Source organism: Solanum stenotomum, chromosome 11 (assembly GCF_019186545.1).
Source record: "Solanum stenotomum isolate F172 chromosome 11, ASM1918654v1, whole genome shotgun sequence".
NCBI lineage: Eukaryota > Viridiplantae > Streptophyta > Magnoliopsida > Solanales > Solanaceae > Solanum > Solanum stenotomum.
The window spans coordinates 40539208-40553544 of record NC_064292.1 but is presented as its reverse complement, the minus strand read 5'-3'; the positions used below and the strand labels follow the sequence as shown (position 1 = coordinate 40553544).

At 35.0% G+C, this 14337-nt stretch overlaps 2 protein-coding genes across 2 annotated transcripts; both read right to left on the bottom strand.

The window, feature by feature from the left end:
• Positions 1-7942: 7942 nt before the first annotated feature.
• LOC125845913 (uncharacterized) lies at positions 7943-9403 on the bottom strand. The gene is made up of 2 exons (XM_049525402.1): positions 8829-9403; positions 7943-8711 (listed from the first exon to the last, which is right to left on the bottom strand). Exons 1-2 carry the CDS (start codon positions 9401-9403, stop codon positions 7943-7945), a joined length of 1344 nt encoding a protein of 447 aa, XP_049381359.1.
• Positions 9404-10168: 765 nt separating this feature from the next.
• LOC125845912 (uncharacterized) lies at positions 10169-13677 on the bottom strand. The gene is made up of 6 exons (XM_049525401.1): positions 13179-13677; positions 12521-12940; positions 12132-12437; positions 11577-11955; positions 10604-11381; positions 10169-10468 (listed from the first exon to the last, which is right to left on the bottom strand). The coding sequence occupies exons 1-6, from the start codon at positions 13675-13677 to the stop codon at positions 10169-10171; spliced, it is 2682 nt and encodes an 893-aa protein (XP_049381358.1).
• Positions 13678-14337: the final 660 nt, after the last annotated feature.

Below are 14337 nucleotides of genomic sequence, written 5' to 3'. Positions count from 1 at the left end.
GAAATATATGTTGGCAAAAAATAAATTTTGTTTGGTCAATTAACATTAAAAATATCTATCAATAATAATTACTTCATCTGTCTCATATTAGATGGACATTTTTTTATTTTACAAGATAATTACGAAATCATTAATAGATTGATCAATTTTACTATTTTACCCTTTGTTCATATCAATGTACATAAAAATAAGTTAGAAAAAGTATAAATAGAGTATAGGAATAGCTAGTATTGAGAATTGTTCACATTCAAAAGATCATATTAATTGTAGGGTAAAATAAGAAAAAACTAATTAATATTATCTTAATTTAGCAAGTAATTAACTAATATGAGACAAATTTTTTTAGTAAGATACCATCTAGTATGGGACAGAAGGAGTAGTATTTAATCAAAATTTTAAGAAGTATTTTAATGTGTATTCTTTTCCTAAAACATGCATAACATTTTACCCTGAACTCGAAATGAGGCAAACTTGGTGTCGTTGGAAATATGACTCGTAATCTTTTAATTTAATAGGTCATGGACTATCTAATTCATTATGATCTGAGAGATATGATCATTTGAAATCGACCCAAGTAAAATCTTATATTGAAACTCAATCGGTAAAAAAACTTTCAACTCAACTTTGTGCTAGGAGATTCTAGTGACCTTAATTGATATCCAAAATAATTTCACACTAAAGAATTGACCTTAGCACCTAAGAATAATTAAGAATCACTCGACACGACCTTATGCATAAATGAACAATAGTTCAGATCTTAACTTAGAAATTTTTCGGCGTGTAACAATTTTATTCTAAGAACCTTAAGTCCTAAACTAAAATGTGCCAAAAATCAATCACAGAATGATGATAATATAAAGTATAAATTTTAAGAATCCCATAGTGTAAGTGTGAAATTACCTTCTATCCCTACTCTTTTTCTAATTACAAAAATCTCATATTTTTTAGGCATTCTGGATACATAACTAAGGATCCAAATACATTATTGTTGATAAATTATGTATCCATCTGTTGCGCGTATTAAGGGAAAAAACTGAAAATCAAATTAAGATCCTAGAATATCCATATGTTGTGCTAATTAAGGGAAAAAAAAAAAACTGAAAATCAAATTAAGATCCCATAAATTGTGCTATTCCATTCAAAATTACTGTCAACGATTCAGTCATTAGCGTAAAGGAACCAAAAAATTTAAAATTCAAATTTCTTCACCCTTTTCATCAAAGAACCTTTCAAATTATGAAGCAACTCTCCTGTCAAAGAAACTGACAGAGAAGACCGATGATTCTGACCAACCTTTGTCTGAGAGTGAAAAAGGTGGTAGTAACAGTCTTTCCGAGTCCACCCAAAAATCTCTACCTGTGAAACTGATATTTCATTTGCTAGGTAGCTTAGTTTAAATTTTCTTTGCCACATAAATTTATTTTGGAGTAATTGAATACATCAGTTAATTCAAAAGTTTTTTGATTGACTGGATACTAAGTGCTAATCATTGTGAGAGTTGTATCTCTTTGTGGTTCCTTCACACTCCATCGATTAATCCACGGTTGCGACTTTTGAATATTATATGTGTATTTTTAATGAAGAATGCATAAAAATTTATTTTTAAGAAATAAGCAAATAACAGGTTAGTGACAATTATATTCATATTCCAAAAACATGTATTAATCGATTTCTCTCTCTTAAGGAGCTTCTTATTGTGTATTGTCACATTTATTTTATCAGGTTGTTGATGTGTATCTGATACATGTAGTAAAGTGTATACAAGAAGATGTATCAAATACTTATTGTATTAATTCTATATTAAATTAGTGATTAAAATGTATCTTGTTATTTTTAACGGCTCAATGTACTATATTTTTGAATGATACATGAGACATTAGTTGTTTTGTAGTGAATTATCATGTAATGTATCACTAACTTTTAAATGTTTGCAAGTTGTTGCATCTGTTTAAATTATTTTTTCACTGTATGAAGGTAGACAAATATACATTGTTTGCCTTGAGCGAAAATATGAAATTGTAGGAGATTTCAACTTGACGAGATACCTTGTGCGTACGCAATTGCTATTTTAAAGAGCAAGAATGTTACCGATCTATATCCCTACTTCTGTCATGACCCAAGGGTACTTCCTAGATGTAATAAGGTGTATACTACCCTGAGAGGCCTCATACAATCCACTTAGGATATCATAACATAAAGTAATAGAAAAGTGCGGAAATTTAAAACATTTTCCAATACAATCAAAGTCTTTCATTACACGAAACGGAAGTCTTTAACACTTGTCTCAAACCATCTAATACTTGAATAGTCTTGGGACACAACCCTTACAAAAATTCTAACATAAAGAAAGACATAAAAAAAAGGTAGTCAAATCCTCGATGCTATGAGGACTCATCAAATCTTCACTTGCTTGCTTATACTAAGATCCTAGCCATGAGGATGTAAGTCAATATCGCCTGACCCTACATTTGATAAGAATGTAGGAAAGAGTATGCGTTAGTACAATAATGTACTAAATATGATGGCTAGCATAAAACATCAACATAAGCATAATGTAGATGTTATACCCCATTTTAACTCGAGGTCCAAACGGTGTACAACATTTTGGTGATTTCTAAATTATTAACTAACTCAAAGAAGTCGCCACCTAATTAATTATGGTGAATTAGGACACCTAAATATTTAACTAAGTAATGCTAAAATTTGACTTCAATGAAGGTTTACTAAACCTATGTTATTCTAGTTAAGAGTTCTAATTATCCTAAAGGAAAGGGATAAGGCATCCTCTAAGATCAGTTAAAAACTGTTAACCAGCCAAACTTGGGTTAATTAATTTTAAAGAAAGTGAATACTAAAAGAATCAGAAAAGTCAAATAAGTAAGTTGGAAAACATTTCAACATTTGAAAATTTCTTTTATATTTATATTTAAAATGATGGAGATTTAAGAAAGGATAATTTATCTAAACCAATTTGTCGTTGATCCGTAATATGTAATTAAAAGATATAGTATAAAAACTTTTATTCATGAATTCATAAGATGTTTCCTTTTTGAAAGATTTTTGAAAAAAAAATATGATTACAACAAAACATTTTTATTTATTTATTTGTTTTTAAAGGGTCACTGCCAAGTTGAATAAAATTAATGAAAAATTAGTGGGTTTAAATGATGTAAAAGAAATGTTTTAAAAAAAGAAACCAAAGGAAAACCTTAAACAAAATAACAACTAAATCATAAATGATAATAATAATAATAATAATAATAATAATAATAATAATATTAATAAAAAGTAAACTAACCCCACCCCCAAAAGCACAGCAAAGCAAACAAAGTGCAAAAGATATAGCAAGACACAAGTTCACAAACAAGCCAAAACAAACACATCATAATAACAAATAGAATTGAAAAAAATATAAATATTTTTTCCAAATTTCTTCGCTCGTCTTCTTTAACTTCAGCTCGGATCCAATTCGAGGGAGCGAGAGAGGCAAATAAAGGGGAAATGCATATCCCAAGTTTAGCGATGAAAAGAGGATATGTCGTAGTGAGAGTCTCTCAAAGAAACTCCAATTTTTGCTCCAAAATTGTTCATGCAAAGAAAGTAAAAAAAGAAAAAAGAAAAAAAAAGAAGAGTTAGTAAGACAAATCAACAATGCTCAATATCAAATAAACTAGATATAAAATTCGGTTAAATGACACAATATCTTACTATTCAAAACATTAAAACACGCAAATGCGGAACAAATTCAAAACCACTACTACAAACAACTTTTAAAGCATAAGAATAATAGACAAATCTTTTCATGTTTAAGCTACAAAAGTACTAGTCATTAGAGGTTTGAACAATAATAAAAATTATGATATAAGCTTTCCGGTTATAAAAATGCCACACACACACACATATATATATATACTACAAAGTAGGAGAGGAAAACTTCAACTTATGCTTTGTATATATTTTTAAAAAAATGAGAAAAGCTATAGGTAAGGAAAGTGGTGTGCCTTTACAAGCATAAATCCATATTTTAATTAAGGAAAGACACATAATCTGCACAATATATATATAGTAAGCTAAACTAAGAAAAGTAATAGTCATATCTTTTAAGCATGTTTCTACCTAAAAAAGAACATAAAACTGCCAAGTTCTCACATGACTTAAACTTAACATAATATCTTTTAAACTCACTTTCTATTATAGCCCAACGAACAAAGATTACTCTTGACCCGTAGCTTTCTCAAAAAATAAAAATAAAAAATTGGCATAACAAAAGCAGAACTAGAGGAGAAAGGACGCAAATATCACCTGCTATGGGGCAGTGAACTGAGTCATCTTCGATCAAGAATCTACGCTCATTCCTCCAACAAAGTCAAACAAAAGAGAAAGTAAAGTAGGAGATATTGAAAATGTAAAAAAGTGATATTCTTTGGAATGTTCAAGTCTTTTTTCATGATCTCTTTTGCTAACCAAAACCCGTCTGTTCAACTGAAGATATATGGGAGTATTTATAGAAAGAAAAAATAAAGCTTAGAGCTTAGAATTTGAGCGGGATTTATTTTGAATATCAAATTTGTCTTGGTTGAAGAAAAATCACTTGAAGATTTTGGACTCCGTAAATCAAGTTGTTTTAACAGTGAGCTTCTGCCCCAAAGAATCAAAAATCAAAAAGTTATTTGGCTTCTTGTGTTGACTAAATTGTTGAATATGAGTGAAAAGGAAATTTTAAACGTTAGGATATGCTAGAACACAGTGAATGGATGAAATTTGCTCAAAAAGGTTGGACAAAGACTATCCACAGTTATGGTGCTACCTACCATGGTTGAAAATGGAATGAGGGGTGGGGTATGACTGCTAGAGTTTATGAATAGGGTTAAATTGACATGTTAGAGGAAATGGGTCCGTTCAATTGAGTAGTTGAGCTGCTACATTTTGAGCAAAAAATGGGTCGAGATGTGCTACATTTGGATAGCCAAATTGCTGAATATTTTAAACTTGTAAATGGGCTGGAACATAGCTAAATTGCTAGAGCATTTTGGGCCTTTTTTTCTTCTTTAAATTAATTTATTTGAGCTCCTAACTTAATAGCTAAAACCATAAATATGATACTATAGGATGACAAATACTAATTTACAAAATGAAATTATAAAAATATAGATGTAAAATATGAACTTATAATTACTTTAATAAGTGTGAAACTTGAAATAAAGCAAAGACAAATCGATTATTTAATAAAAGAGTGTGAAAAGTGATAATAATAATAATTTCAATAATAGGATATAAAATTTTTCAGATAAGTAGTTATAGTAGTAAAAATAGTTGTCAAAAAGATAATTTTATATATCATTAATTTTGAAGCTTTAAAACAATAAATTAGAAGAAATGAGGGTCAAAATTGTGTGTCAACAACTTGTCCCTCTTTGACCAGAGACGATGTAAGAGTTTTTGGGCAAAGAAGTTGATGTAATAGCCAATTTTGTCCCGTCCAACAAATGCAACCTTGGAGGCGAAAAAGATAGGTGTATTAGATAAATTATGAGGCAGAGGATCTTGAAATCAAGGTACGCACGAGCTTACAAAGTTTGCCCCAGTGTTAAATTATGATGTTGCTGGTTAGTGTGATTGAGGAGAGTATTTGATAGTGGAGTCGAGCAGAGTGAATTATGATGTTATCGGTTAGTGTGATTGAGGAGAGTATTTGAGAGTGGAGTCGAGCAGAGTTCGAGGTAGACCTTTGACCTTTGTTGGAAAGCTTAACTTTCTCAACAAATTGCCCCAGTTCACAGCTTAGATAAAGTTCCACGTTGTGCTAAAGCTCCTGCAGAACTCAAACTTGTCAAAACAGTTAATAATATTAAACATAAAGCATGGTGCGATAAACACATGGAAATAACACCTCCTGGATGTGAATTTATGAAAATGCGGCCTTGCAAGTCGAAATAATTTAATGAGATAAAATCTTGCAAAGTAAAAAAAGAGAAAAAAAGAAGAAAGGGTTTAAGGCCGATGATTCATGAGGAATGGTGCTTTTCAGCAATGATTAATGAAAATGAGGCTTTAACCAAATAAATTATGGATATGAGGCTTTTTAGCCAAATAATTTAAGAATGAGACTTTCTAAGCCTGGTGATTTATGAAAAAGAAGTCTTTGAAAGCAATGTATTTTGGTAAAGCATTTGTGTAGTATATTTGAAAGCATCTGTGCAATCAACTGAAAGCATTTGTGCAATGCATTAGAAAAGTGATAAAGCCATGTAGGATTCCTTTTAAATAATTGAAAGTATTTGTGCATTTGAAAATATGCATTTGTGTGAAATATAAAGTATTTGAAAATATTTAGAAGCATTTGTGCAGTGCGTTTGAAAATTATTGAAGGCATTTGTGCAGTGCATTTGAAAATATGCATTTGTGTGGTGCATTTGAAAATATTTGAAAGCATTTGTGTAGTGCGTTTAAAGTATTTGAAAGCATGCATGCTAAAAATCTTAAAGTATTTGTGCGGTACGTTTGAAAAATATCTTGAAGCAAATGTGCAGTGCGCTTGGAAATATCTGAAACCATTTGTGCAGTGCTTTTAAAGGCATTTATGCAGAGCAAAATCATGTGCAATGTCTTATTAAATAATATTTGTCATCAATACATTTGAAAATTTATAAAGATTTACTTATAAGTTTTCGAATTATAAATTTATAAGTAAGTAATTCAAACCACTCGACATATAGTCCTTTCGATGCTATGGATGTTATTGACTTCTCAGCTTCTGGTAATCCTGATAAACCTGCACTCAGAAAAAAATATAAGTTTTGGGGGAGGTTAATTCGCATTGACTTTGAAGGTCTGGCTCTTCATACTTCTTTCTTCCAACTTTGCTTGAACTCATAACCTCCGTCCATTCTAAATCTTGGTTAAATGAATAACAAGAAAGTAAATAAAAAGAAAATATTTGATTGAAAATCATATTTGAAAATAAGATAAAATTATATACGTATATATATCAATAAAGAATTTTGCCGAACTTCAAATTGTGACATGTCATGAAACAAAGCGAACGTTCTTTATCTGAAGTCTTTCTTCTGTCGGATGATTCGATTGACCATATACTCTTCAAAATATCTTGATATCTTCTTGCAATGATTCTCTTAAAAATTGTCCCAGTTTTTGTGAAAGAGATGCGTTGTCCTTTGGTCACGATGATACTTAACCTCCTATAGGATGCACACTATTCTATCAAGGCACCAAGGCAAACATAACCTAAGGATACAATTAAAATTGAAATAAAGGTGCCGAACCCTCCTCGGGTTGCCTATGTATCTGAACGGAATCAGGCCATACGTAGTTCGTTGTATACAAAGAAATGGAGAAATGAAAAATAATTCTAATAAAGTGACGGAAGCCGATATAGGCCACCTATGTATCCCACCAAAGGTATCATGCCAAGCGTAGTTCATATTACATAGAAAGGAAATTTTGCAAAATCTATTAAAAGACCAAATCCGATGTGGATTTCCTACGTATCCCGCCATGGCAATCAGGTCAAGACGTAGTTCCAATACATGACAAAAAGATTACAAGAAAATGAAATAGAAACCTCTAGATGTAGTATCTCTTAACCGCATCTTCATTGATAGCTTTTGGCCATATTTTACCATCCATTTCTGCTAGAATCAAAGCTCCTCCAATCAGTACTCGGTGAACCATGTAAGGTCCTTGCCAATTAGGTGCAAACTTTCCCTTAGCTTCATCTTGGTGCGGAAATATTCGCTTCAACACCAACTGTCCCGGTTCAAACTGTCTCAATCTTACTTTCTTGTTGAAAGCTTTAGCCATCCTGTGTTGATAAAGTTGTTCGTGACAAACTGCATTCATTCTTTTTCATCAATAAGCATCAATTGTTCATACCGGTTTTGCGTCCACTTGGCATCACTTAACTCAGCTTCTTGGATGATCCTCAGAGATGGTATTCAACTTTCATTGGTAACACTGCTTCTATTCTATAAACCAAAAGATAAGGTGTTGCCCCAATCGAAGTCTTGATTGTGGTGCGGTAGCTAAGAAGGGCAAAGGACAAACTCTCATGCCAGTGCTTGTAGTTATTAGTCATTTTCCGCAATATCCTCTTGATATTTTTGTTGGCGGCCTCAACTGCTCCATTCATCTGAGGTCGATAAGGAGTGGAATTGTGATGAATACTTTTGAACTTCTCGCATATCTCATGCATCAAGCCACTATTGAGATTAGCTCCATTATCTGTAATAATTGACTCAGGGATCCCAAATATACAAATGATGTTATTGCGAACAAAATTTGTCACCACCTTCTTTGTCACAGACTTGTATGAAGATGTTTCTATCCGCTTTGTGAAGTAACTAATAGCTACCAGAATGAACCTGTGTCTATTTGAGGTGGCTGGCTCAATAGGGCCAATGACATCCATGCCCCAAGCTGCAAAGGGCCAAGGAGAACTCGTCACATTTAGCTCATTTTGTGGAACTCGAATCAAATCACCATGAATCTGACATTGATGACATTTTCTCACAAAACGGATGCAGTCTGTTTCCATTGTCATCCTAAAATATCCAGCTCGTAGAATCTTCTTTGCCAAAGTGAAACCATTCATGTGTGGCCCACATGTACCTCCATGTATTTCTTCAATCAACTTGCTTGCCTCTTGAGAGTTAAAACATCTTAACAATCCCAAACCTGGAGTCCTTCCATATCTGTTTCCATTGCCTCTTGAGAGTTAAACCATCTTAACAAAGTGATTTGCGAGTCTCCGAAGTGTCCTCTTTTGAACATTGTTTACTCCTTCTGGATAGTCTCCTTCTCTGAGATACCTCTTAATGCCATAGTACCAAGGTTCTCTATCCGGTTCTTCGTCTACATGGAAACAATAGGATGGCTGATCCTGCACATTGACCTTGATTGGATCTATGTAGTTCTTGTCTGGATGTTGAATCATAGAAGCCAGGGTTGCCAACGCATCTGCAAACTCATTCTGAGCTCGAGGAATATGCTTGAATTCTATCTTGACAAATTTCTTGCACAATTCTTTCACACACAACAAATATGGAAGTATCTTCACGTTCTTGGTGCTCCATTCGCCTTGAACCTGATGAATCAATAAGTCGGAATCACCTATAACCAACAATTCTTGTATGTTCATGTCAACAGCCATCCTAAGCCCAAGAATACAAGCCTCGTACTCCGCCATATTATTTGTGCATAAGAATCTAAACTTTGTTGAGATAGGATAATGTTGACTTGATTCTGAAATCAACACTGCTCCAGCACCGACTCCTTTGGAATTCACAGCACCATCAAAAAACATTCTCCACCCGGGATATTCTTCGAAAATATCCTCTCCAATAAATAAAACCTCTTCATCAGGGAAATAAGTTTTAAGAGGCATCTACTCTTCATCCACGGGATTTTCAGCGAGATGATCAACTAGCGCTNAATCACCTATAACCAACAATTCTTGTATGTTCATGTCAACAGCCATCCTAAGCCCAAGAATACAAGCCTCGTACTCCGCCATATTATTTGTGCATAAGAATCTGAACTTTGTTGAGATAGGATAATGTTGACTTGATTCTGAAATCAACACTGCTCCAGCACCGACTCCTTTGGAATTCACAGCACCATCAAAAAACATTCTCCACCCGGGATATTCTTCGAAAATATCCTCTCCAATAAATAAAACCTCTTCATCAGGGAAATAAGTTTTAAGAGTCATCTACTCTTCATCCACGGGATTTTTAGCGAGATGATCAACTAGCGCTTGTCCCTTGATGGCCTTTTGAGTGACATAAACAATGTCGAATTCATATAACAAAATTTGCCACATCGCCAACCTTCCAGTGGGCATAGGCTTCTGAAATATATACTTGAGTGGATCCATCCTTGAGATGAGAAAAGTGGTATATGCACATAAATAATGTCTTAACTTTTGTGCAACCCAAGTTAAAGCACAACAAGTGCGCTCCAATAAAGTATACCGAGCTTCATAAGGTCTTAACTTTTTGCTTAAGTAATATATAGCTTGCTCCTTCTTTTCAGTTTCATCATGTTGTCACAGCACACATCCAAATGCATTGTCAGACACTGACAAATATAACAACAAAGGTCTTCCAGATTCTGGGGGCACCAAGACTGGTGGACTAGATAAATACTCCTAGATTCTATCAAAAGCTTTCTGACAATCTTCCGTCCATTTGGTTGTAGCATCTTTCCTCAGCAACTTGAAGATTGGCTCGCAAATTACAGTGGATTGTGCAATGAATCGACAAATGTAATTGAGGCGACCAAGAAAACTCATTACATCTTTTCGACTCTTTGGAGGAGGCAAGTCTTGAATAGCCTTTATCTTTGAAGGATCCAGCTCTATCCCTTTCCTACTCACGATGAAACCTAACAGCTTCCGGGCAGGGACACCAAATGCACACTTTGCGAAATTTAACTTTAGATTGTACCGCTATAATCTGTCAAAGAACTTCTTTAAATCTGTTATATGATTTGAGCTCTTCCATGACTTGATGATGAAATCATCCACATAGACTTGAATCTACTTATGGATCATATCATGAAATATGGTAGTCATAGCTCTCACATATGTTGCCCCTGCATTCTTGAGTCCAAAAGGCATTACCCGATAACAATATACTCCCCAAGGCGTGATGAATGCGGTTTTCTTCGCGTCCTCATCATCCAGTAGAATCTGATGATATCCTGTAAAGCAATCAACAAATGACTGCAACTCATGCTTTGCACAATTATCAATAAGTATTTGAATGTTTGGGAGAGAAAAATCATCCTTCGGGCTAGCCTTGTTGAGATCTCGATAATCTACACATACTCTAATTTTTCCATCTTTCTTTGGCACTGGTACTATGTTGGCCAACCACGTGGGATAGTTGGTGACCCGGATGACATTGGCATCAAATTGCTTCGAGACTTCTTCCTTAACCTTTAAACTCAAATCAGACTTGATCTTTCTCGACTTTTGCTTTACTGGGGGGCAAGAGGGATCAATTGGCAACCTGTGTGAAACAGTATCTGTGCTTAGACCCGACATATCATCATAAGACCATGCGAACACATTCATGTATTGTCTCAAAAGATTAATAAGTTCATTTCTTTGGGACAGAGTCAAATGGACACTAATTCTTGTTTCCCTCACCAATTCTGCTGAATCTCCCAAATTTATCGTCTCAGTTTCATCAAAATTTGGCTTTTCTTTATTCTCAAAATGTTCAAACTCCTTAGTCAACTCTCCAAACTGCACATCTTCTTCATATTCTGCAAAAGTTTGTTCACTGTTCGGGGTTTGTTCGCTCATTTCATTACATGTCACATTCTCGGCATTGACAGATTTATTAGTTTGCTTACTGAAAGAGAGGCAAGAAATAAAAATAAAATAAATAATCAAGGACAAATTTTAAAATTTAAAGCAGAAAAAAAGGTAACATAGATTTGGCATTTAAGCTTTCAAAAGATGGAGGCAAAACACATCAAATTCAAAAACACGATTCATGCCTCAATTTGAATCATGTTGTTTTATTAATTCTAATACAATCATCTACCAAGATTCCCGGAGAACTGGGGACGGGTTACAAGTCCAATTGTTCAAAGCATCTCCAAGCATAACATCCCATATGGTCGGGGCGTCGGTGCCGTCCTCCAAAATCATATTGCATTCAACTTCTTCAATGAACAAGTTTTTGAGTCCTTTTATGAGATTATCTTCAACAGCTTCTTCTAATCCTTGTGCAGCAAACGCTTTGGAAAATGACTGATTCAAGGGCGGGATAGGTTGTGGTAAGGGAATGTCACTTTTCCTTTTGAGATTAACCGATGAGATTTCTTCAGGAGTAGGCTCGTATCCAAGACCAAATGTGTATTTCTGACCAGGTAATTGAATTGGCTCCACTATTCCATCTAATTTCTCTCCAAGACCTTGACCTGGATAAAATCATTCTTCAACATTTCCCAAGCCACCATCATAAGCATACGTGGCAAATTTGCCTTTCCAGCTTGAGTAGCACACATAATTTCCCTAATATGGAATACAGACCCATCCAACTCTTCCATACTTTCAATAACATGGACTGAATTTTCAGGATATATTTAGTTGTTACCTTCTCCATGAACAATAATTTCCTGATGGTTCCAAACAAATTTCAAAGTCTGGTGCAAAATGGAAGGGACCGCACCAGCCATATGAATCCATGGCCTTCCAAGTAATAAACTATAGCTAGCAGATATATCCAACATTTGGAATTCCACAATGAACTCCATAGGTCCAATTTGCAATGGCAGATCAATTTCTCCGATGACTCCCCTTTGTGTCCCGTCAAAGCCTCTAACCCTTACATGACTTTCACGAATCTTTCCAAAGTCAATTCCCAAAGCTCGAAGAGTAGTGAAAGGGCATATGTTAACAACTGAACCATTATAATCAACACTCTGGAAATAAACTTATCCCTACATATGACAATAATGTTCAACACTTTGTTATGTCCCAAACCTTCAGGCAGCAACTCATCTTCATGAAAGGTGACTTTGTTAGCTTCCAAAACTTGTCCTACCATGGCAGAAAAGTTCTCACTAGTGGTCTCTGCTGGAACATAAACTTCATTTAAAACCTTCACCAAAGCGTTCCTATAAGTTGCAGAATTCATCAGTAAGGCCATTAAAGAAATTTGAGAAGGAGTTTTCTTCAGTTGTTCAACAACCGAATATTCCTTAGTTAGCATCTTCCTCCAGAAATCTTCAACTTCGGCCTCTGTCACAACCCTTTTTTGGTTGTTTTCCTTGTTTGGTCCTCCTTGTATAACTTCTTCAGGGGCATAACAACGCCTGAATCTTGTCATTCCTGCAGCAACGACTTCTACAACTATCTTTCCTTTTCCTTTATCCCTTGCATCAATCGAGTAATCCCAAGGAACTGATTTTGTGTCAAAAGGGAATGATTAAGTGACAAGGTCCATGATCTTAGGTTTGGGAAGAAAAACTTCCACTTCAATTAGCGCTCGTACTTGGACTGTGATTACAGAAGAAATAAAGGTCGATGTATCAATATTCTTCTCTATCTTGACTGGTACTATGGTCCCTTCCAAGTTAAAATCTTCATCAACGGCAATTATGTTAATATTGCTATGATTTGGCAGCGGGTTGTTGTTTACATTGGGGGAAACACCTTTGAGTTGAATCTTCTTTGATCAATGTCTCAATCTTGTCTTTGAAAGTAAGACAACTTTCAGTACCATGTCCAGTAGCTCCAGAGTGATATGCACAGTGCTTGGTCTCGTCATACCATCTAGAAAGGGGATTAGAAATTTGTCCTTGGATTGGTTGGAGTATTCCTGCAGTTTTCAACCGTTCATATTGTTGGGTTAAAGGTTCAGCTAAAGGTGTATAAATTTTGGCTGGTCTTTTTTCAAAGTTTGGGTAGGGTCTGGGTGCATTTGATGGACGGTTTTGTGGTTGGTAGTGGGATTGGGATGGATATGGGGGTTGGTATCGTGATGGATTCGGATAGACAGGTGCTTTAGGTGGATAATACGTTGGTTGGGTGGTGTAAACTGGGTAAGGGGCAAGTGAAGGGTGATAATAGGGTTGAGGAATTTGGGTATACTGACTATAGTATGAATGTTGGGGTAATGGGTTTTGGTAGGTTAACATTTGGTTTGGCCTACGTTCCTAGATGGTCATGACAGCAGACACGCCGTCCTTCTTCTTAAGGGTTCCTCCGATTGAATCTGACTGAATGGCCTTACTTGTTGCTTGTAGGGCTGCCAAATTAGTGATTCTCCCAGTTTTAATACCTTTTTCAATGAATTCTCCCATTCTGACAACCTTAAAGGACTTTTGTCCTATAACACTTATCATCTTTTCATAGTACGTTGCATCTTTTTGGGATTGTATAAAAAGAGAGGTCATCTCACTTTCTGCTATTGGAGATTGAACTTTTGCGGCATCTGCTCTCCACCGCATCGCATACTCTCTGAATGACTTTGTTGACTTCTTTTCCAACTTCATCAAGTAGAGCCTGTTCGGAATAGCCTCAGTGTTAAACTTGAACCTATCTATGAATTCTTGCGCCATCACACCCCAACTATTCCATTTCTGTGGGTCTCGACTCGTGTACCAATCAAGGGCCTCTCCCGTCAAGATCCTTATAAACAACTTCATTCTAATGGCCTCATCTTTCCCCACTCTAACTAACTTGTCACAATACGACCTTAAATGAGCTCGAGGATTTCCCTTCCCATCAAATACATCAAATTTTGGTACCTTATACCCCACGGGTAATTCAACATCGGGATGAACACATAAATCCTC